The sequence below is a fragment of the Andrena cerasifolii genome, chromosome 8 (genome assembly GCF_050908995.1).
Source record: "Andrena cerasifolii isolate SP2316 chromosome 8, iyAndCera1_principal, whole genome shotgun sequence".
NCBI classification, from domain to species: Eukaryota; Metazoa; Arthropoda; class Insecta; order Hymenoptera; family Andrenidae; genus Andrena; species Andrena cerasifolii.
The window spans coordinates 389,274-414,785 of record NC_135125.1 but is presented as its reverse complement, the minus strand read 5'-3'; the positions used below and the strand labels follow the sequence as shown (position 1 = coordinate 414,785).

The window sequence follows — 25,512 nt, the reverse complement described above, 5'->3', positions numbered from 1 at the left end:
GAATCACTCGGTTTTTAACACGGATGTTAAAGTGTTTTGAATGTCGCTGGATTACTTCGTAGGGACCGTCGTATGCCGGTTGCAAGGAGCCCTTGACTCCGCCGTGTCGCACGAACGCGTGCGACGCTGTTGACTAATCCTTAAAAATAAATGTCTTTTGTCTCCGTGGCGCGATGCCGGAGACGGTCGTAGACCACGGAAATGCTGGCGAAGCCGCGAAACGAATGCCTCTCCCTCATCGGTGGGGGCTTGCGAGTCGGCTAAAAATTCACCCGGTAGGCGAATCGGTTCGCCATAAATCATTTTCGCGGGCGTTGCTTGGATGTCGTCCTTCCAGACAGCTCGAATGCCTAAAAGAACGACAGGCAGTGAATCTGCCCATCCCGTATCGGCGTGGTAAACAATCGTGGATTTTAATTGCCGATGGATTCATTCCACCATACCGTTCGCTGCGGGATGCTACGCGGTCGTGCGCTGGTGCTGTGTGCCGATTAAGCGTGACAACTGCTGAAACAACGCCGATTCAAACTGTCGACCCTGATCGGTCGTGAGTCGTTGAGGTGTTCCGAACCTCGAAATCCAACCGGAGAATAGCGTATAAGCCACCGTTTCTGCGGTAATATCCTCGACTGGGAAAGCCTCCGGTCATCGCGTAAAACGGTCGACGCATGTTACGCAATAACGGTAACCCCTCGAAATCGGCAAAGGACCGACGATGTCTACGTGTAAATGTTCGAAACGGGACGAGGGTACTTGAAATCGGCCGACCGGAGTAGACACGTGACTGCTTGTCTTTGCTCGCTGGCACGGTATGCACGCTCGTGCCCAGGTTTTGCTATCCTTTTGGATACCCGGCCACACGAAGCGCTGTGATACGAGTCTCGCTGCGCCTTAGCTCCAGGATGCGCGAGGTCATGCAATGACGCGAACGCTTGACGGCGGAATGGTTTCGTAGCAAACGGTCGCACAGTGGGGCCAGAGCCCCACGATAGTTGGCATAAATTCACAAATAGCTTGTATGAAGTCGTGTTGGTCTTAATTTCATTCAGAAAAGATGTTACTGGATAAATACAATAATTACACTAATTTTACTGTTTGTAACGTGTATTTATTCAGATGTTGACGTTGATACATCGCTATTGTTTTCTTCTCGTAAAGTGTCAAGTGGTTGCACTTCAGGTAACATTATCAATGCTAGTGCATCCTTCGGTAAATTTTAATGTGTCACCATTTTTTTAGGCAATTTTCGCAAACTCGTAATAAAAGGGTCGGAACTAATTAGTAGTACATTAAATATGTCTTCATTACATTTTTCACGGTTGCATTTTCGTGAATAATGTTCACGATATATCTTAAAATCTTTGTTACGGGCCTCCTGCGCTTCTTCCGTTAATTGGCCTATGGGTAGCAACGCTGAAGATATAATTTCTGGTCCATGAATTAGTACCTTATGTACTGTAGGAGGCATACAAAATCAGGGATACTCTTTTACAAAGTGTCGGGCTGTAGCTAGGGCAAAACTTCTGAACCTATCAATATTTTATTACGTATCCACTTGATATTACAACTAAATTTGTATGAAACCGTTTAATTAAATCTTTACTGATTCTAGTGATTTCTGCTGATAAATCTGGGTTGTGGAAAAATCGTCTGGCCGTATTACCGTCATTACAGTTACCAAAGTCAGGCTTTGGTCGATCTACGATCAAACCCGTTTTTTCTTTAAAGAGCTTCTGAATACGGGCTTTATTTTCTTTAACTATTTCTTTGTCGTTACCTCGTGCTTGCAATTATTTTATGGGGAGTTTATACGCAACATGTAAAAGGCATTCGAAGAATCGAATCCAACTATGCAAGACTGATAGCCCGAACTCTAAATTCTCAGTGATAATTTCTCCAGCGAGTATCTTGTCTAACGAATTGAAATGTTTCGATGTCGCACCGCAAATATAACACTGCTGCGTAGACAACGTTTCTGTAAGCGCGTTACATACTTTTCCATCCACCATTGCGAAAATTAACTTATGAGATACCACAATAGTTTTGTCGTCAATTTTGTCATATGAAGTAACAGTACTACGGAGACATTTTATCTGCTCGTCCATTTTGTTTTTTTCGGTGATTGTGACTTCTGTCGTTTCTTTAGTGTACTTTACCTGTATTGGACGGCAATACCTTGTGGAGGATGGACGCGGGTTTTGCCAAATTATTTTTGTACAATTCTTATCTTCAGGATTACCAATGATTAAACGAAGAGGCACGAGCGATATTATGAATATATTTAAATCGCTGGCATCCTTATCCTGGAATATTTGCTTATAAGAACTGTACCGTGCGCTTCCATCGAAACCCCACTTTGATATTAAATGTAAACTTTTTCGTTCTTCGCTCTCCAATGTAGACACAACGTCTTCTACATTTAATAAACGCTCTACGGTATGGTCAAGTAGAGCCTGTAATTTTACTTCAGCAACGGTGGACGTTATATTAATATTTTCCTTTTCCGGGTAGCATTTTTTCTTCGCGGCTTGTATAATTTTATATGGTGGAAATCGTTCAGGAACATTTGCTCTTATGAGGTTATACTGTTGCCTAGTGAGCTTAGCTTCTACCAATAAAGCCAGCGCTTCCTCGCCAGACATTTGTCTTGAGTGTTGATTTGAAATTGTTTCATAAGCTTTTCTATATTTTGTAGCCCGTTTTGGGGTAGTTGTCGTTATTTCCTTCACTAATTTAGAGGCATCTATATGACCAGAAGCTCTCAGTCATTTGGGTGGCGTACGCAAGCTTTGCAGATGTAGACTTCCGTAGATTTTCAGTTTTTTTGTCTTTTGCTTCGATCAGAACAATCTTCAAATGCTGTTTTCGGACGACCTGGTTGTTTTCTTGATGGATCCATGTGACGAGTAAAAGAAATTGAAGTGGCCAACCAGTCCATGTTTTTTGTTAAAAACCTTTCCTGTGTTCTTTGTGCTTCAATCTATTTTTTTTTTAAATTGATGTGTGAACTGGGATAGTGTGTGATGAAGTTCATTCAACCCTTCCTTTGGACAATTCGTTCGTTGTTGGATGCGATTTTCCAAAAACCTAAATTGGTCTTGCAAGTTTTTCTCTCCAGATTCTCTCATTATGTCAAATAACTTTTTCCGTGTTATAAATAGTACTTCTGTACTTATTCCTGTCAATGTAAATATATTACGTATACAAATTATGGTCAACTAATACCGGTTCTGACACCACTGCATTGTCTAACCAATTTTAGCCTTTAGTCGGATTTGACGTATTGAATAATCGTTCCTTAGATTTTTTATGCGCTGAATACGAACCTGCTAACTGTTTATCGCCATCACACTTAGTTTTCGAGAAATTTGACTTTTAAAAAAAAAATGCATATGTTTCGTTAAACTGTTCCGTTTCTACATTGAAAACGAAACATGATTTACAACTTTTGTCAATGTTTTTCGGAGGAAATATGTCTTTTATATTGCGTGGTGCAGTCAGATTTTCTCCTACGCCCTTAGTTTTTGAAATAGAGTGATAAGTATTCGTAAAGATTCGTGCATTTCGTATGTCCTTTCCCTTTTACCGTTGTTTCAACATATTTAAATATACATAATGCAATAATAATTTATATCATTTTATTTGGAAGAGTTTACAGAATAAGTGGACATAACAAGCAAACGAATAACTATTACTGTTCAAAAACAAGAAACGTTGAAACCTGAAGATTTCCATTTATTTTTCAAAATTAAGTTTTCCGAAAATTAAGGGTGATAGCGAGAAACGGTTGGCAGATACGCATTCACCGTATAAATATCTATAATAAATGGCTATTGAATGTTACAAATCCGATGAAAGGTTAAAATTTGTCGAATGTGTTGGACAGTGTAATGGTCGCGCGTCGCGCTGCTTAATGTATTAAAAGAACCGCAATTATATCAAAGAGGGATACAGACGGGCAACCATTCAAAACAGACTTTGATTAATCAATGCTTTTAGTTTACTGTGGCACAAAAATCGAAACTTGGAAATGTTTGGAAATGCACTAAATCTATCGATTTTGCCGATAACAGAGAAAAACCTTCAGAGACCTCGAGAAGACTTGTAAATAAATAATTTAATTTTTACTTATATATAATAGTAAAACAAAGTACTTAAAATAAATAAGACGAACCTGAACACGATGGATTCATGGCACCGAAGAAATTTAAGCAGATACAAGAAATTTTTGCAAACGTTGAGCTTGTAACCACAATTAACACACAACCGAAACAGCGAATAACAATATATATTGTAGCTATTAAATACACGGTAGAATGCACAGTATTCGGAAACTAAACGGAGTGTCGTATTCCGTGGACATCCAAAAAATGAATGATAGTGTCGTGACCGGGAAGAGTTCCCGCCCTACCTGTGATGAATTTTCGGAAAAACCCCTGGTTTATGACACCCCCAGGTCAGGATTGACTAGCCCGGTCCAAAGCGAAGATTGTCTTATACAAATGTCACCGAAAATATGTAGTAATACAGAAATTAAACGTTAACCATTACGAATACATGCACGTGCGCTTTTACTTAGCAGTAGGTCTCGATTGAGGTGATATGGAGGAGAAAAGTGTACAGAAACTAAAACTAATCGAGTGTAGGTAAATGGTATTCTTAAATAACAATAGTATATCGTTGTCATTCTTACTTCGGTTTTTTTATTTTTTGCCAACTATCGGGTGCTCCGGCCCCACTGTGGGTCGCAGTATAATTCGACATTCGTCCCGGGCAACGCGACCTTTTTTAGGGCAAGGGACGAATCTGAGCGTAGGAGGTCGTGCAGCTCCTCGTCCACTTGCTGCGATTCTGCAAGTTTCGCGTAATCTAATGCCGGCGATATCTCCGCGACCCGCTATCGCATCGGTAACGACGTTTTCCTTACCGGACACGTGCTGGACATCGGTGGAAAATTGCCCTATCAAGTCGAGATAACGGAACTGTCGCGGAGTGTGTTTATCCGACTTCTGCGTGAATGCGAAAGTCAACGGGTTATGATCGGTGAAAATCGTGAACACGCGACCCTCAACCATATGCCGGAAAAATCTGACGGCTTTGTATATCGCCAAAACCTCCCGATCATATGGGCTGTAATTCCGCTCGGCTCCCGTTAGCTTCTTGGTAAAGAAAGCCAAGGGTTGCCATCCCTCGCGCGACCGCTGCTGTAGCGCAGCGCCTACCATGAAATCCGAAACATCCGTAAAAATCGCCAGGGGCAGCGTGACATTGGGATGCGCCAGGAGGGCTGCACGTGCGAGGCTCTTCCTGCATCGGTCGAAAGCCACGATCCTGTCCGCTGTCCACATGACGGGAGCTCGACTCTTGACGTTCCCCTGTAGGGCTGCATTGAGAGGCGCCTGGGTTCCGGCAGCCGCCAGCACGAACCGTCGGTAAAAATTCAGCATGCCCAAGAACTGCCGCAGCTGTTTGAACACTCTCCGGGCGCGGAAAGGTTCAAATCGCTTCGACCTTCTGCGGAAGCAGCCGGGTGCCCTGTGCAGACACCGCGTACCCCAGGAAAGTCCTTCTGGAGCACCGAAAACGCACTTCCGCGAGTTCACCAATACACCGTACTCACTTAAACGATCGAACAATTCACGCAAATGGCGCTCGTGTTGGAACTGGACGCCACGAGGATGTCGTTGATGTACACGTAGCACCACTCGAAACCACGCAACACCTCGTTCATGAACCGTTGAAAAGTCTGGGCCGCCTTTCGTAGTCCGAACGACATGTACGGGAACTCGAACAACCCGAACGGTGTCGTGATCGCGATTTTCGGTACATCCTCCGGATGCACCGGAATCTGGTTGTACGCGCGCACCAGATCGACCGTCGAGAATATTGTCTTGCCGGACAAACATTGCGCGAAATCCTCGATGTGCGGCACAGGATATTTGTCCGGAATCGTCCTCGCGTTCATCCCGCGATAATCACCGCACAGTCGCCATTCCTCTCCGTTGGTTTGCTTGGGGGCTGCGTTGGTTTTTTTGAGAACCATGTGCAGGCCCGACGACCAACAACTCTCAGTTCGGCGCGCCGTCCTTCACCATTCTCTCGAATTCGGCTTTCGCAATCCTCAATTTGTCGGGAGTTAGACGTCGAGGTTTGCAGTACATGGGTGGACCAGGCGTGGTCCAAATGTGGTTACACGTGGCGTGTTTGATCGTACGATGTCCTCCCGACGGCCGCGTGACATCCGAGAATTCGTCGAGAATCGCGTGATGCCTTGTTTCTCCCGCTAACGCTTTAACGCTATCGGAACGACTTGCGACGACGCGCCCCGCCGTGGGCAACGTAGTGACGCCGTCGATTAGTCTCTTGGAGCGTAGATCGACGAGGAGGTCGTAAAAACCCAGGAAATCCGCTCCGATGATGGGTGTCGTGACGTCCGCGATGTCGAATCGCCACGAAAAATCCCGTCGTAACCCGAGATTCAGGTGAAAAGTGACACATCTGTACGTCGAAATCGTTGAGCCGTTTGCCGCGTAAAGCTCGTACGGGGACCTCTCACGTAACCCGCGCACCCGCGAACGCGAGAAAACGCACAGACCGGATCCAGTATCCACCATAAATGTGAGTTTCGTATCGCGATCTGTGACGAATAGGCGGTTGGTGGTAGGCTCGGAATCGCTTGCCGCCATTAACGATCGGCCTGACCGTTTCCCGATGCGAACGTGCATGGATCGCGGCACTTTCTCGCGGAAGCTCCGAGCTTCCGATGGTACCAGCATAAACCATCGTCGGGGATGTTCTCCCGACTGTGGTCGCGCGATTGCGAGGCACCGTGGCGTCGTCCTCGGGATTTCGAACGTTCCCGGCGGAAATTGTCTCTGCCCAAGCGAAGGGCCGCGATTTCGCGACGCAGTTCGGAAATCTCCGCCTGAAGATTATTGGGCGGCTTCGATGCGGCGGTGACCTGGGCGCCCGGCGCTACCTCCATCACCGCGTCGGCGAGGGCGGCGAAGTCGTCAAGGGGCTCGCTTTGCCGCGTGACGAGAACGGCGTGCACCCTCCTCGGAAGGCGACCCATCCAGAGAGTCTTTAAAAAGCCATCCGATACAATATCGCCCGCAAGGTTTTGCAAACGCCTTAAAAAAATCGAGGGTCTCCGGTCGTCGATCTCCTCGTGTTCCAGCAGGCGTCGTATGTTCTGTTCCCTCGAGTCGGATAATCGCCGAATCAGTTCTGTCTTCAGCTTGTCGTACATACCCGTCGCCGGCGGGTTATTGATAATGTCGATCACCACGTCGGCGTACTTATTTTCCAGATTTGCGCTAACGTAGTGGTATTTCGTCGAATCCTGCGTATGTAAGTATTTGCGTGCGTGCAGACTGCAGTGTCTCATATTTAGATCTGTGAGACCATTCGTGCAATGCTAAACAGACAAAAGAGATATACAAACTAAGCAATCGCAAAATTAATCGTGACAAACCAATTTAAATATAAGTGCACACTTGGAACTACCATTCCATAAAAAACGTTTTTTTCCCCTTGTAAAATATCTAGAGCATGCGACACAGGCCTTGTAACATTGGTATATTCTTCAATATATAAGTATTCTTGGTCTAAGATTATATGCTTCATCCCTAAACTTTTGTGAAGCGAATAATTTTTTCCCTTTGTTTTCATTATTTGTGCTAGGGAGTCATGTAGTGAATTCCACCTTGTGTCTCCAGGTCTGGTTAGTGTGTGCCCTAAAATTTTCTGTACAATTTCAGCAGATTTCGGGCGTGATGCAGCATTCCACAGTAGATTACATTTATTCAGGGTTTGTTTGTGGATATTTTGTAAATCATCGTTTTTGCTCACCGCTCGCTTCACGTCTGTTGTCATACACAGAGACAGAGTGTGCGCAAAACAGCGGATATGCCTAGGTAGAAATTCGAATATTGAATCGTCTGTATTGTCTGTAATCGATAAGTGTTCATCCAATTCCTCGTCAATGTTGCTGTCTTCGTCCTCGTCATTGTCGCTGCCCTTGTCCTCGTTATTGTTGTTGTCCTTGTCCTTGTCATGTGAGGTTTCTACCCCAAAAATTCTGAAGGCTTTGACAAAATTACTTGCATTGTCCGTTACTGTTGCAGTCAGTTTCGGATAGCTCAGATTATATTCCAAGTGAATCTCGTGTAACATTTCTGCTATTGCATCGTAGCTATGTGTACCTAAATATTAATACAAGATTTTGAATAATCATCTCGTTTGTAACATAAAGTACGGGGTGTATATAAAGGGATATTCTTTCGAATGACCACATTGGCCGATCGACACGAGAGTTGAGGGGAGGGGTGGGGACAGGGTGTGGATCCTAAATCTCAAACCAAACACGGTGTTAAAAAATTGTATTCTATATTTTTGTCGTATTTTGGCCCGTAGAATAACCCCTTACAGAATTGACTATCGGTAGAGTGATCTGTATCAATCCTGTATAACAGGATTCGCAAGTTTCTGGTTCAAATCTTCAAACTCAGCTTGATTCGCTACCATGTTTTACGCGTCCGGAAGCAGACCCCCCCCCCCCCCCCCCCACCCCACACTAATCTATACCCATCCAATACTAAAATCCGGAACAACTTGGAAAGTAGAATGCGTTGTGTTTAAATAAGTCCACAGAAATACTAAAGGTTTTTTAGTAATATTTCGAAAACTAATAAATTCCTGAACCAACAAGTTTAGATTTAGGGTTCACACCAGTGATGCCAGAATGAGGACGGGAGCGCTCGAGAATTTCCCCCACCTCGCATGCACACTACGCTGGAGCTGCGTGTCCACAAAGCGCCGAGCTCACGGACACGCACTCCGGCGTAGTGTGCATGCGAGGTGGGGAAAATTCTCGAGCGCTCCCTTCCTCATTCTGGCATCATTGGTTCACACAACCTCCCCACCCGTCCCCTCAAACCACGTGTCGATCGGCTAATGGGGCCATTCGGAAGTATAACTATATCAAGTAATGGTTCGTCAATATGTAATATTGCAAGATTCCTCCATAAAAACAATGACCATTACTTTATATACACTATGTACATTATTATAGACGTATACAACCGTTACCTCCAAATTTTCTGCAGGCCAAGGCTACGGACATTCTTTCGTATGAATGTGGAGCAATCCAATGAGCAGTTACTCCCAAAAAGCTCCTTCGTTTTGCTGACCAAATATCAGCTGTAGTACATACGAACTGTATATCATTTAGTTTATTTTTTATTTCAGCCACATTATCATTAAATAAATTTTTTATATGGCGGCTTAAGTTTCTTCGGCTCATAACGCTTACGTTGTAATCTGTAATGTATTAATATTATATAAATGTAAATAATTTTTTTCTTTTTGCTTATTTTTTATTAACTTATTTATTTTTATTTATTTACTTATTTATTTATATGTATGGGGAAAAGTTATTTAAATTGTCAATCTTCACAACAATTTCAAGGACATCGAAATCGGTGAGGACTACCCCCTTGGAAAAAATCACCATATATTTACTTGACAATAATTATCGTAATAGAATACATACTTCCAATCTTCAGATACTCGAGCATTTTTACAAAATGCGGGTCATCGACCGTCGGCAGAGGTGCCATTGAATGAAGAATATAATTCATCAAATATGTATTGAAACCGCCTTGAGTGATTTGGTGGTTCTTAGAAATACTTCTCGTATGCGTAGCACCGTTTGATATCACTTCTGCTGCTGCAGCATTCCTTGCTTTCAGATACTGGTTATATTCGTCTAACATAACTTGAACGTGCCGTCTTTTTAAATGAGACCGGAAATTTGACGTGGAGTCTCTTCGCCCTTTCACTTCAACGTACTTCGGTTCACATTTAATACACACACCCACTACAGAATTGTCGCGCGATTTTGTGGAATCAATTTTAAAAAATGTCCCGTATAAAATGGCACCACTTGTCGAAGAATTAGGAGTAGAAGTTGAAGTAGAAGGAAAGGATACTGGTGTTACAGAACTGTTCTCAGATGAAGTAGAAGGAAAGGATACTGGTGTTACGGAACTGTTATCAGATGAAGTAGAAGGAAAGGATACTGATGTTACGGAACTGTTATCAGACATTGTGGTCTACGGAACCTTAAAAACAAGTGGGAATAAGAAACACGGAAAAGACAGGAGGGATACGAAAGATAGAAAGCACAAAACATTAGATTGAAAACGAAAAATCGTTCGCACAACACGCTTTGAAAATCAACACGACGGTTCTCTGCCAAAGGTTCGATGCAGACTGACTTTTTCAGTTAGTATGCTAAGCAAAAATGCTTCACAGTATTTACAACTCTACCTAAAGACTGTTCGTTCCTAAGAAAACGTGCAAGCCAGCCGTCCCTTTAATAACCCTTTAGTATTGTAGGTACCGTCATAAAGTATGTATATTGTAAATGGCCATGGCTTTGGAAATTAGCAAAGATTGCCACGAAGGTAGCGAGGCACATAGTGGTACGATTCGGTGAAAACGTGATAGAAAAATACCTATGTTCACATTTCAATTCTCACCTCATCGACAACCGTTGCCCAGGTTTAAGGGGGTATACCTATTTGAACCCTCGGAAAATGTGTACATTTTGTGGATTTTTTACAAGTCAACGGCTTGATGCAGATTTCCCGTTTTTGACTATCTTTACATAGTATTATCAACTACTCAAAAATAGTTTCAGTTAAAAAACTATTGTTTTTCGGAAGTTATGGATACATATCCGAAAGTCTCTCGATTTTAGACGGCTAAACGGTGGTTATTGTAATATTATACGTTATTACAAGATCTTCGACCTCTATTGTTGTGCAATATACAGAACGGAATTGCAGTCTTGTGAAATTTGTTAAAATTGACGATATATAGTACAGAATACCGAGCAGCTCCTGGTAGGGGCGGTAGATACACTCGAAAAGCGTTTCCCTTGGCTCATGATACCCCCCTCGGCCCGGCCCGAGTCTGGCCTCGGGAGCCGAACCAAGGCGGCTCGGGTTCTGACCCCCACTTATTCATGTCGTTTAGTCGCCACAGCGGGCCTTCGACTAAACGAATAACGAGGAACGAATAGCGAGTAAAAATTTAGTCGAGTTCATCGTATACAAACTTAGTCGAATAAAAAAGTCGAATAATGCCCAACTCTGGCACAGTTTGACTATGGTCGACACGTGCACACCTCACGGATACAAAAAGAGCGTCTTGGATGTACGGTCCGGCGCACAGTGGTTCCAAAGTGACTTTTTGCGGACAAAATTCCGTATTTCCGTCAATTCCCAACCGTTTTTTGATATTGTTGACTCATTTTGTAGGGGATTAAATTTGCTATATGATATTTCAAATACCTGAATTGCAACCAAAACGTGTTTTTTTCTATCCTTTTTTCTGACAAAGTTGGATGAAAACTATAGTAGAACAATCTTTGGGGCTAATTTGATAAGATTTTGCTTATCTAAGTAGTTTTTTTTACGTAAAATCTTCAATCGGCGCTGGGCAATAGCGGAAACATAAAACAGGCGATCTGTTGACACGTCAGAATGGTTGAAATACAACTTTACAAGGGCTGAAAATTTGGAATGTCTACTGAGTTTACTACAACCAGAACCGATTAAAATATCAATTCAATATATGATTCTAGAACCTAATAGCGTTCAGAAATATCGAAGAACGTCAAAACCGTGATTTATTTTTTTATGTTTTTATTATTGTTTATTAATAAATAAAACTTTATCGAATCTTCCCGAACCACATTTTGGGCATTTGGAATGTGGGTAATGTAATAAACAAATTAAAAAAAGAATTAGCTGCCACCATTTGCCACTGCGGTGTCAATCCAATTTTGTTTAATTGGCGATAGTGCTCGAAGTGCCTTCCTGTGGACAAAATTTCGTATCTCAGTGAATTCTCGACCGATTTTTATCTTTTTTTGCTCGTTTTGTCTGGGATTAAATTTGCTAAAATGTCACACAGTAGTTTTCCAAAATTTTCTTTAGGGATTAACAAAAAAAATTCACGGAAAAGACGTTATAAACTCGACTATTCTGCCGATTGGTCAGATGTCGTAAGAAGCCCAGGAATCTAGGAACAAAGATTTTAAAAGATTCCGACAATTTAATACCAGGAAAAGTTCCAGGTTTTCGACAAATGAGGATGTAATGAATAATTTATTAATAACATCGGATCCTTTAATTTCGATTTTGAGGTCCCAATGGCCAACTCCGTCTGTTGAACTTGAAAAAGAAGCAAAATATCTTTTGTCTAATTATAAAGAAGATGTAGAATATATGGAAGAAGACAAACTTGTTTAAATTTGAATTGTTTAATTTATATTTTTTTATTTTATCTCGTTTTAATATTATATGAAAAAACTGGTTTATAAACTCGTTGATTCGGAACCAAGAGTTCAGAATTTTTTTTTTTAATCCCTAAAGAAAATTTTGGAAACCTACTGTGTGACATTTTAGTAAATTTAATCTCAGACAAAACGTGCAAAAAATGAGCCAACAAAATAAAAAATCAGTTGAGAATTGACGGAAATACAGAATTTTGTCCGCAAAAAGTCACTTTGGAACCACTGTGCGGCGGTGTTTACACACTACTGTGTACTGTACTGTGTCAATATTGCTCGCTGTGGCCTTTGTATTGACAGACCGTACATCTTCGCTCGCGAGACGATTCGCGGTTTCGCGGCCGCCTAGCGGTCGCGGTCATAACTCGGCTTAACCGATCTGCGCCGTATGCTCGCACGGCGCGTGACGTGGCTTCGTCACAATTAATATAATACTATGTCACAATAAATTATTTTCTCTGACGTAGATCACTCTGTATCATCTTCTACTTTGATTATCTGTAAATATATAAAATCCACATTTTAGTGATTTTAGTTACAACTTAACGTAGAACTTATATAAAAATAGAGTGGCATTTTGCTATTATAAGTGTAGAGACTACAAAATGTGTCCGAAGCAGGTGAGAGCGTATTGCAGAAAGTCTTGTTGCAGGAAATTTAATGCTAATGGTAATAATTCAGCGAAAATGAACGAAGAGATCCAATATTTTCAACACACAATTTATTGGTTTTGAAATAAAATTAGTTTAGTATGTTTATTGGTGAATTGAAATATTGTTAATGGGAACCTAAAAAATTAATGAATTAATGAATAGCGTGACAACTATTGTGGATTTTAATTAAAGGATTACAAATGTCTTTCACAAAAAATTGAAAAGCATCAAGGGAGATGTGTTTTCAGCGTACTTTTTTCACTAATCTATTTTCTTAATTCTCAATAAAATGTCTTTTGACAAATGTTGGCGATTTACCTTATTTTACAAGCTTCCAGAAACATGTGCGAAACAAGATGCTCTGTCTATCTATCTAATCTTCTCCGGACAACCTCCAAGCCTGTGCGTCCCCTTCATTTCTATCCATCCAAGCCTGTGCGACCCATTGAATTCTATCCAAGCCTGTGCGCTCCTTTCATTTCTGTAATATAAGCTTTACATAAAAACTCTAAATTGCTGGTATACAAATATCTGGCAATTTAAATACAATGCAATTTGTTACAACAATATATTATTTTGTACATGCATGGTACAAATTTCCAGAAACTTATACGAAAGGAGATGCTTCTCTGTTGAACCTTCTCCGAACAACTTCCAAGTCTGCGACTCTACATAAGAAATTTATTAAACAATTTTGGCGACTTACCTTGTTAATTGAAACAATAATTCAGTCTCCTATTTAGTCTAAAAGCTCCAGACATTTCAAATTTGGACCACTTACATTATTTGACACTTGGCAGGTTATGATGGTTTGACACTTGGTAGGTTATAAATTCAAAATAGTATACATAGGTGTATATATATATATATCAATGACGGACGACGATCCCGGCAGAATATTCGCGAGAGTCCACGAACGAAGAACGAAACATGTGTTAGTTTCTTTCTGGGTGAAGGTGTGCATGCAACGCGTATACGTATTATGTCGACAAAATTTGGTTGGAGAATCAGGAGAAAAACCTTACCGTTTCTGACAGATTCATGAGACGATATTACGATATCTCTGTTATGCGAGGACCGATTTAATTGAAATTGGTCTGAATCGAAAGTTTATATGCGGTTTACATAAGAAAATTGCCTTTAAATTTAGGAAATATTGCAGGCGTGATGAGATATTAATGAAATAAGTTTCAGGTTAGGTTGGAATAGTTCGGCGACGAGTAAATGATAGGGGTAGCGACAGTCGACATATACAGGGTGTCTTTTTCTTTCCTGTCCTTGGCGTCGAGACGCTACCGCGTCTCTAGATACAGCAATAAAAGATATTTCTATAAAGTCTGAACTGTGAAATGTAAATCCACAAACACTAAAAACTAGAAACTCAAAAATATACAAAAAAAATTTATGTTAAACTATTTTATTAAAAATACACTAAAAACAAAAATATAATTATTTCTTGCACTACAATTTTGATGGTGTTAACACCATATTAATATCACTTTAAATAATTCAGTTTAAAGAAAATCGTGGGGCACCATGTGCAACCGGAATAACATTCTGACAATTGCCACGTTTCGTACAAAGTTGTTTGGTATGAAGTAAGACATACACGATGATTCTCTGGCTAGTGTTTTCAAAGGCGATGCCGCCAATAAGCCGCGCCTCGCTGAGTTTCGTGGATATCGACGCTCGAGACGAGGTTCACTACAGCATAATTAAACAATTTTTAATTCTTCATCGAATCCATATGGCAGTCATACCAATGGATTTCTTATGCTTTTTTTTTAATGAAAATGATGCTAAACTTCGCAAAGATCCGAAGGTAAATGGAGAACTTCAGATTCGTCATTTTTTAGTGGAATATTTTGAGACAGGGAGAGCTACAATTCATTGGTCTGAGTGCCATATCGATTCGATGAAGAATAAAAAATTGTTTAATTATGCTGTAGAACTACATTTCACTTTCGACCACGCGGTGTCGTTTCGTTTTTGCCGAGCTTCGCCGTCTACATCAAACTGATCCCTTTCGAAGAGTTTTACCACCTACCGAGGCGTTTCGCTAATTCGGGGGAAATATTTGTAGCCACGTAGCTGCGTTGCGCCGTTTTATGGTTTTACACCTACAGGAGCGGTGGTAATGTGTGCATGAACTGCGCCTGCGTCAGTCACGCACACAACCACCGCTCCTGTAGGTGTTTCCCTCTACATTAACGGTAGCTGGAGTCCGCTGCTCCCTGCGCTGACGCTAGACGCAGCTCTCGTGCCGTATTCCTTCAAGACTTCTCGATAGAAGGAGCTGTGGCAACAGCGCGACAGAGACAGAGAGAACAGAAAATGTGGCAACTGTGCGTAAAAAATTCGTCTACATAGAGTACCTGGAGATGTCACCTGTGTACAAGTTCTTTTTATCGATCGCAGTAGTTTCATTAGGATCCGTCTGTTTACAAGGGACGCTTCGATCGATTCGGACCATAACAAAAATGAGACGGCAGCCTTAAGGCCTTCAGGCGGATAAGCGAGACTAGAGCCTCAGGGCAGGCAAGGTAACACCCGTGGCCCCGGCGGCCCCGCGATGATGGCGGGGGCGGGTCGCAAACAAGGTGGATGGAAACCGGCGTTCCAAACGCTAGAGCGATACTGGCGCACCGGTTGAACACACCTCGATGCGGAGTGCCGCAGCGGCGGGTCGTGCCCGCCTCAACGCGGATCATGTCTCGCTACCGGACCTCGACCAGACTCAGATCTTTCTTAACCCAGACCGGGGGGTGGGAGGGGTTGATGCCCGGGGCCCTGGTTCGGGGTTATCTTAGCTTAGCCCGGGATTAAACCGTGGCAGATCGAGGGGGGAGGGGCGGGGAAACCAACGGGACAGATTTGCTCGCGAGGGTGTGGGAAGTTACCAAGGGGGAGTGCCAGGGACTAGAGTCAGGGGTCTAGGGGAAAAGGGAGTAGGCGGGAGGGACGAGTAGCCAGCCTTGAGCGGGAAACCGATCCAGGCCCTCACAAGCCGATGGCGTGCACGCGCGTGCTGGTGCAGCCCGAGTGCTTAAGCAGGGATGAATGTGGATACCGGGTGTTCCGGTCCAGGACGACGAATAAAATCGAGCTTACGGGGTGGATAGGAGGTCCAGTAGAGCGGCGTCGAGACACGATTTGATAAACCGCGGATGCATTTAGAGCGAGCTGCTACTGCTGGTCCGAGAGGGCGGATAGCGTAACGCATAAAACTCCGGCGACAGCAAGGTGCGTCTCGGTAGGGGTCGCCCGCCCTCTGCGACGACCACCCCCGCGAGTACGGTGTGTCCGCAAGCTGGCCCGGGCCTATAAAAATCGGACGCATCTGAGAAACCGGGTAGAATCCGGGCGGGTTAATGCGCACATGAGGAGGCGGCCATCCAAAGACACTTTTCCCCTCGAAAAGGCCTGTCTTCCCGGGCCGTGCAGGGAAGTTCAGTGCAGCCCTCGCGGCCGAGTGGCCAGTCTTTCCTCCCCTGGCAGCAGGAGCCCCCCCCCTTCCCGGGCTATCGCAGGAAGAAGGGGGAGGAGCGGTCGCTATTCTGACTTTGCGAACGACGCGTAGCCCGGGTTTTGGCTTGGGCAAACCACTTAGCCCCCGCATTTATTATTTCTGCATCGCGACAGTCATATCCCCTCTCGCTGCATGCAGCGTGTACTGATCCTGGAATAATACAGGTAAATTTATTTCACAATTTGAAGTGCTGAAATGAGTTAAATAATAAAGTTACTTACTCAGTATTACTTCGAAGACAGAAAATCCGTTCATGAAATCCGCTACTGAAATTGCGCAGGGTGGATGCGCGTAGTTATTATGTGGTCGGTTCCTCGAAGTGACAGAAAATATAACCTATGCTATACCCGATTTCCTAAAGATACTGTTGTGCCGGGGCGTTTTCACCGCAGGTCACCCCGACGCAAAGGAGTGGAAGAATAATCAAACGGACGCACACACGACTGAACTGTATTGTTACACAGGGCAATATCGGTTACAAAGGTGCGACCCGTACGTCCGAACGTAATGGCGTTCGGTACAAGACCTCTTCTCGTCGGCCTCTCGATCGACCTTTTGAAGGGGGCCGACCTTCTTCTATCTTCAGCTGCGAGCACCAGCAGGTTATGCACGGGCCTATACCCGGTGCTCGCAACAATACTGTTGCGGCGTAATAATAATGTTTTGGAAGAATGATAAAAGGTTCACAAATGTAGCGTAAAACAACGAAATTGCCACTAAACATTTATTACCATATAGAAAATACATAGGTTATATTTTCTGTCACTTCGAGGAGCGGACCACATAATAATCACGCGCATCCAGCTTGCGCATTTTCACTACTCCGGTCGGCGTCATGGAAGGGGTACCTCCTCCAGCCTGCATTTATGGTAGTTGGAATGATATTTCTGAGCCCAGTGTACATACGTATGATAGGCGTCAAAACCGACTTCCCTTCAGAAAATTGTCAACGTTGCATGTCACTACACTTTTCGGCGTAACATTTCGAATTTTGGTGAAACTTGGATATGGTGTAGTATTTAGTGGTATATAAACTTATTTCAACGGATTTTTAAAATTTTTCAAAATTGTGGAAATTTACTTTTTTTTTTAATAAATTGTACCTGTTGAACAAAGAGTCAGATAAGAATGAGCTTTTGGGTACTTACAGTAGGGAAATAAGAGTAGTTAATAAAACTTATGTCACTTAAAAAAAACTAATTTTAGACCATTTATTTTGAAAATTTTCTCAACAATTGCAATTTTATACTAGCAGGGCACCTGTTACCGATTACCTATTACCCGGACGAAATCTCCAAATAGATACACAGGGAGAAATCGAAATACAATCCTGTCACACCTCAATAAAAAGATATACCGTTCTATTACAAAAAATTAACTTGACCTTGACATCGCTTGCTGTACCTCATTCATAAAAAAACCGTTTGTACCATTATGTCCGATGGAACTGATACCAAACAGGAATATATATAACAATTTTCACTTATTGGAATAATTCGTAGGTAATAAAAGATTAAAAAGGGGACAGCGTTACACGTATTCGGTAAATTCTGTCACATCGTCCCTCGGACCGAAATTTAATTTGTACGATGTAGGTATAGGTATTCAGCGAACAGTATTGTCCGATGCTCGCGGTTACTTTGTCGCTGTCAATGGGCGTAGCAGCCGAGAAATAAAGCCAGCATAGGACCACTTATTTAGCGGAACGGGACACCTACAGGAATGGTGGTAACTTGTGCGTGAAGACGTCGCACAGTGGTCTAATTCGCCAAAAAGGTGGCCAAAATTTGAAGGCATCTTCCGATTTGTACAAAAATTGGTATACAAGGGTTTTCGAGGTCGCTGATTCAGAATCTGTAGTCAAAATTGCAAAAAGAAAACAAATGGTGGTTGAGTACCTGAAAAAAATATCAAATTTAACAGACACCTAGTACTTTAGAGTTTTCGTGGTCGCTGATATCAAATGTCTCATCGAAAATATAAAATTCATAATGAAGGATGTAATAAATATTGTCCTTTACGTATTTTTTTCGTAAAACGTGATGATTTCTCTGTTTTCGCTAAAAGAAAGAAGCATTCAAAATAATGAATTAAGTATAATTTCATTTTAGAAGATTTTTGAAAATAGTTTGCATACAAATTTGATTTCCTTCACCTTATTTTGGAAAATAAGCATTTTTACTATTAACTCACTGTTTATCGGTCACGAGTTAACTTGTGTTTTCATGTCCTAACGTAAAATTGCCGGTCAATAATGTGTTAAAATAGGTCACGTGGTTTTAAGGAATGAACTTAAAGTTATTATCAAAAAATCAAAATGAAAAACGATCTTTAGATAACAATTTCACCATGTATGTTTTTATTCTGGTTCCAAATCCGACAATTCAGAGGAAAAAAGTGAACTGTCTGAGGTTACACTTAAATTATCATGAGACAGTAATGTCAAAACATCAAAAGGAAGTTTTCATCAGAGTGGAGTAGCAATCGGTGAAAGATATCCTGATTTGTCTTCTTTCTGGATGTCTTTTGACTAAAACTTCTCCTATAGAGTTTACACAGTTTGTGGGACGTTTCGAGAACTTCTTCCGTATAACATCCAATGGGTAAAATACAATTTTCTACAACAGATGGCCCGTGGATTAAGACTTTGTGAACAGTCGGCGGCATATAGTACCATGGGTACAAAGATATGTACAGGTTGGCCGTATCCATACAATATTTCTCAAATGCGGAATAGTCAATAGCATAGCCACAGGATATCGTAATTAAAGTAGTGTGAAATCTATGTGTGAGTCTTTCATCGATTCCTATAGTTTAGATTTCAAAGGAGCAATCAAAAATAAAATCGGCAAGTAAAATAAACAAATACTTTATACCTGTATTTTCGGCCGACTTAGAACTTTCTTCGAAAAATTTGCGAGCAGCATTGCCGTCATTTGACGAACCATAGCCGGGTTTCGGAAAATCGACCCTTAATGACATTTCAGCTAAAAATTTGTCTTGTATCATTTCTTTTCTTGCATGCATTATTGTTAGTGTCCCATTCGTTTTAGTTGCCTAATGTAAAAATTGTTAATAAGACAAATGTGCACTGAATAGGGTCACAGTCCAGGAAGTTATCTTGTTTAAAATTATAATTTCAGATCACTAACCCGCCATTTTTTAAATTCTAATCTATAGGAAATATGTAACAGACAATAAAAAAAGTGGATATAAGAATGTACAATCGGAAGGCTAAATTGCAGAGAAGATTGTCGTTCTTCCTTGTTTAGAATGCGTTCTAAATTGTTCATTTCTGATATCCTGGCTTCACAAATACTACAGCACATGCAGGAAGTCTTTGTTAGCACATTAACAATCTACAAAGACAATTGTATAATAACATTTGACATTTATAATATTCCAAAAATTCTTGATTTTCGAAAGTGTACTATTTTCACGTACAACTTTAAAATGAATCTTATCATTTCTATATATTGCATTTTCATTTATTAGAGACAGAACAAGGTATAAAAATTCTAATGAGATAAAAATGATTGAATATTTATTTTTCTTACTTTACTGTCAATCATGGTTAGATAAATTAGAAATGAAATTTTGCGATTAAATTCCGTGTACGGTTTCAATTCCGAGATTTGCTTGTCCATGATTTTTTTTCTAAGTTTATAACTTCCTCAGATTCACGAATCCATTGTAACCGTATAAGTCTACAGAAACGGGTTGAACCTGGTTTCGAATTTCTCCATACAATTTCGTCTGTCTCACAATTCTTCAATTGTAATGGAACAATGCTTGTTAAGAAAAGGCTATGGTCATCTATGTTTTCTTTGGTCCATGATTGTTTGTAATTAGAATGACCGCTGCTACCATCGAAACCGTATTTACAGATTAATACATAATTTTCTTCTTGTACGGTTTCATTAGGTAGCTGTAAAGCTTGCAAAAGTCTCTGGCACGTATGATTTAATAGTGACTGCAATAAAATTTCGCACTTATTTTCACTAACCATTATACCTGACGGATACGCTTCTTTTTTTGCTTTTAAAACCTTATTGTAACTTGGGTATAATTTGGAATTACGTAATTTCGATCTGCGGTACATCCTAAGATATTGTTCCTTGGTCATATTATCGCTAATTAAAAAGTTTAATGCTTCTTGGGGAGTGAATGGTATTTCAACGTTATTGTTACAAGATTTCCAACTATTGTAAATTGCACTTGCATGTTGTGGCAAGTTGCTATATACTTCTTTTACTAGTTTTGCTCCTGATTCGTTTCCTTCCGAACGTAAAGCCATAAAAGCAGCTACGGAAAGTGTATCAGCACTATACAGGGTGTCCCAAAAATGTAGGGGTTCCTTGAAAGGGGTGACTCAGGGGGTGATTTGAAACAACTTTTTCCTTACCGAAAATATTGTCCGAAGCTTCGTTAACGAGATATTAACAAAAACCCCCGACCAATCAGAGCGCGTGCCTTCCGCCCGAGCTCCCGTTGTAGCGTTGGCTATGCGGCAGGCGGCTGCGCTTGTACTACGAAGGTATGAACAAGCAAGTCGGTATGCACCGAAGGAAATCGCGTTACACCGTTTTATTTTAAAGCGGAATTTTAAATAATAATTGTTTGAAGTGAGAGGACAAGAAATACGCAAATTTCGTTTTCAAATAAGGCATAAATGAAAAGGTATGTAACAAAAAAAGTGTGACAAGTGATCATAATTCGTTATTGAGGTAAAAATCCGTAGTTTAATCACGGCCAACATAACTAAATTTAAAAAATAATATTAGGTGTATGAATAAATTCTTTCAGACTGGATTTACATAATCGGTATAAAGCAACCGAATTTCTATCGTAGTGATATTCGTAAGCTACCAGAAAAATGGCAAAAGGTAATTAACAATAATGGAAATTATTTCGATGATTGAGTTGTTTTCATATTTTTTAAATCAAACTGCTATTGAACCCTAGAACCTAACAGAATTTATTTCAACACCTAATAATCATTAATAAATTAAATAACACTCACCCCTACGGGCATTCCTTTCCTTCCTTTTCGGAAACTTGTGTCACTAAGTAGGTCACTGTGCCGATCCTGGTCATCGGTGGACGAAAAGAGTTATGGTACGGTTGCGCCCAGTGCTCAGCTGATCGCAGGTATACGACACCACCCGAAGGTAAGGATCGCAACGTCAAGTGCGTCCGGGTTAATGTACCGAATATTCACTTCACTGCACGGCCACTAACACAGATCATTTAATTTACTTTTCATGGAACGTGTTGTTCCTAAGTTATAAAATTGGTGGCCCTGAAAGGGGCCGCTTTCTGTTAGTTGTGCAGCTGCTCGATGTGACCACCCTCAGCGTTTATGCACGTCTGTGGGCATCATTCACTCGGTTCAGAATAATCTTGACGCGAAACGCCGAATCGTACCCTCGCTGGGGGTTTGGATGTGCGGGTATTCCCGTGCAAACGCTCGCACAGTAGCACTTGCGTCCCCGTTGTTCCGGGCGTACATCCAGAACATCGCGTAACATTCTTGAGCGGAGAACATTTCTGGGACGAGATTGCTAGCTGACTGACAAGATTTTTTCCAAGCAACTTCCTCCACCCCCATGTAGTTTCTCTCGTTCCATTATGGGTTAACTCCCACGAGACAAAGAGGCTGTAGGTAAAGAGAAGCCAGCACATTTTCGAAATACACGTGCTTTGCAGAAGTGCAACGAACGACCCATCCTACACTTTCACATAAGTCCGCTCTCCGTCCTTTTACTGCCAATGTACCCGTTGTTTCGAGATAGACAGCAGATACCACGTGTTTCGGTTTGAAAGGGCCCGAAGAGAAGAGAAACAGAAAGTCTTCGAGTTGCTATAAAGAAGAAAAGGCATACCATGAGGGAGTTTCCGTTTTCCAATACCCTGAGTTCACGTCAACTACGAGGCAGAACCAGCTAAGCCATAAATTACCCAAAACAAATCGTTCTCTACCGCCGACTCGCAGGACAATACAGACATAAACCGCAACCCTGGCGAAATGCTTTGGCCCATCAGCCTGATTAATTTTAAATACGTCTCGCGGAGAGACACAGGAAGAAAGGGGGTAATTCGCTGACTGCGCGTAGTCTCACCTGCTTATCTCTAGAGTATAAGCACGCGCTCGAATTTCAAAACAAAAGCACGCGTTGACGTATTCCGTGCGAGAAAAGATGGGCACGAAGTCCGATTGGTCGTAACCTAAACAATCTGCCCTGCATCCCGCCAAAGCATTTCGCCAGGGTCGCTGTTTATGACAGTATTGTCCTGCGAGTCGACGGTAGGGAACGATTTGTTCTGGGTAATTTATGGTTTAGCTGGTTCCGCCTCGTAGCAGACGTGAACTCAGGGTATCGGAAAACGGAAACAGGAATGGTATGCCTTTTCTCCTTTATAGCAACTCAAAGACTTTCTGTTTCTATTCTTTTCGGGCCCTGTCGAACCGAAACACGTGGTGTCTGCTGACTATCTCGAAGCAACGGGTACATTGGCAGTAAAAGGACGGAGCCCGGGCTTTTGTGAAAGTGTAGGATGGGTCGTTCGTTGCACTTCTGCAAAGCACGTGTATTTCGGAAATGTGCTGGCTTCTTTTTACCTAAAGACTCTTGTCCTGGTGGGAGTTAACTCATAATGGAAAGAGAGAAACTACTTGGGGGTAGAGGAAGTTGCTTGGAAAAAATGCTATCAGTCAGCTAGCAATCTCGTCCCAGAAATGTTCACCGCTCAAGAATATTACGCGATGTTCTGGGTATACGCCGGGAACAACGGGAACGCAAGTGCTACTATGCGAGCGTTTGCACGGGAATACCCGCACATCCAAACCCCCAGCGTGGGTACGATTCGGCGTTTGGCATCAATATTATTCTCAACGGAGTCAATGATGCCGCAAGGCGTGCATAGACGCTGAGGGTGGTCACATCGAGCAACTACTCAACTAACAGTAATCGACCCCTTTCGGGGCCACCAATTTTATAACGTAGGAAAACACGTTCCATGAAAAGTAAATTCAGTGATTAGTGTTAGTGGCCGTGCAGTGAAGTGAATATTCGGTACATTAACCCGGACGCACTTGACGTTGCGATCCTTACCTTCGGGTGGTGTCGTATACCTGCGATCAGCTGAGCAGTGGCGCAACCCTACCATAAATCTTTTCGTCCACCGATGACCAGAATCGGCACAGTGACCTACTCAGTGACACAGGATTCCGAAAAGGAAGGAAAGGAAGGAAAGGAATGCTCGTAGGCGTGAGTGTTATTTAATTTATTGGTGATTATTAGGTGTAGAAATAAATTCTGTTCGATTTTAGGGTTCAATAACAGTTTGATTTAAAAAGTATGAAAACAACTCAACCATCGAAATAATTTCCATTATTGTTAATTACCTTTTGCCATTTTTCTGGTAGCTTACGAACATCACTGCGATAGAAATTCGGTTGCTTTATACTGATTATGTAAATCCAATCGGAAAGACTTTATTCATACACCTAATATTATTTTTTAAATTTAGTTATGTTGGCCATAATTAAATTACGGATTTTTACCTCAATAACGAATTATGATCTCTTGTCGTACATTTTTTGTTACAGTATCTTTTCTTTTATGCCTTTTTTGAAAACGAAATTTGCGTATTTCTTGTCCTCTCACTTCAAACAATTATTATTTAAAATTCCGCTTTAAAATAAAACGGTGTAACGCGATTTCCTTCGGTGCATACCGACTTGCTTGTTCATACCTTCGTAGTACAAGCGCAGCCGCCTGCCGCGTAGCCAACGCTACAACGGGAGCTCGGACGGAAGGCACGCGCTCTGATTGGTCGGGGGGTTTTGTTAATATCTCGTTAACGAAGCTTCGGACAATATTTTCGGTAAGGAAAAAGTTGTTTCAAATCACCCCCTGAGTCACCCCTTTCAAGGAACCCCTACATTTTTGGGACACCCTGTATGTAGTCAATGGGTAAAAACCTATTGGGTTGAATTTCATTCTGTGCACGGGGAGACATACTTGATTGCGGTTTTGCAATTCCTTGCGGTGCTGATTTTACTCTTATTGTAACTGGTTCCGGAGGCTTGTGTGCTTTTACCGCTACAATAACTGGTTCCGGAGATTTTTGTGCTTCCAACGCTACAATAATTGGTTCCGGAGACCTCTGTGCCTAGATGGCATATACTGTGCATTCAAATCTGCAATTCATCATATAATTATACCATGCTCCGATCAATGTTCATGCGGGTCTTGATGCAAACCGACAACGACAATTCCTTTGCCGTTTTCGGATCCGACGCTTCGTTCTCGAGATATTAACTGTTGAATATTAGCAGTACAATTTCCGGGTCACGCAGTTTAAGGGGACTAGGCAGCCGAGTAATCGATTTTGTATTGCATTTTTCGAAAGTCCTATCTTTTCTGAATAAAATGCCGTTTGTTTTATATTAAAATTCGCAAGATTGTGAATTTGGTAGCTAAAAAGGTCAAGCGGTAACTTATAGCGTCGCCTTTGCCCAGAAACTTTAAACGCGTTTTTCTCGATTTTTTTTGTCTTTGTTTTGTCGTATTTGCGAATGAACGGAGGTTCAGATGACTTGAATAAGTTACAGGATGTATAAAACATGTGCCATTTCCCGCGTAACCTATTATATGGTCCGTAAACATTCAAGATTTTCATAAAAAAAAATAAATAGTTGCGAGTTTTTAGTAACCCACAAATACAACCGATTTTTTTTTAAATAATCACCATTTTTCGGCCACCAATTTAACAATTCTATTTTAATTTTAGTTTTATTGGTTGCACGGGAAACTACGGATGTAACAAACAAAAATCATACCCTGAAATTGGATTACGTCACTTTTTAAGACCAATATTACAGCAAAATCACAGAAAAACGTTAAAATGTTCAATACTCAGCCCCGCCATTTTTAAAGCACATGTAGATATATTCC

The 25,512-nt window shown here is 41.7% G+C and overlaps 2 protein-coding genes and 1 long non-coding RNA gene across 3 annotated transcripts in view; 1 reads left to right on the top strand and 2 right to left on the bottom strand.

Moving 5' to 3' along the window:
• Window positions 1-25,512, top strand: part of LOC143372210 (sorting nexin-14) — a 278,394-nt gene that overhangs the window by 65,367 nt on the left and 187,515 nt on the right. The gene's annotated exons all lie outside the window — the stretch shown is intronic.
• The window catches only part of LOC143372282 (uncharacterized), a 394,641-nt gene that overhangs the window by 259,174 nt on the left and 109,955 nt on the right, over window positions 1-25,512 (bottom strand). The window lies entirely within an intron of this gene.
• LOC143372388 (uncharacterized) lies at window positions 6,686-9,392 on the bottom strand. Its single transcript, XM_076818538.1, has 3 exons — window positions 9,094-9,392; window positions 7,510-8,207; window positions 6,686-7,420 (listed from the first exon to the last, which is right to left on the bottom strand). The coding sequence occupies exons 1-3, from the start codon at window positions 9,305-9,307 to the stop codon at window positions 6,686-6,688; spliced, it is 1,647 nt and encodes a 548-aa protein (XP_076674653.1). The 5' UTR covers window positions 9,308-9,392.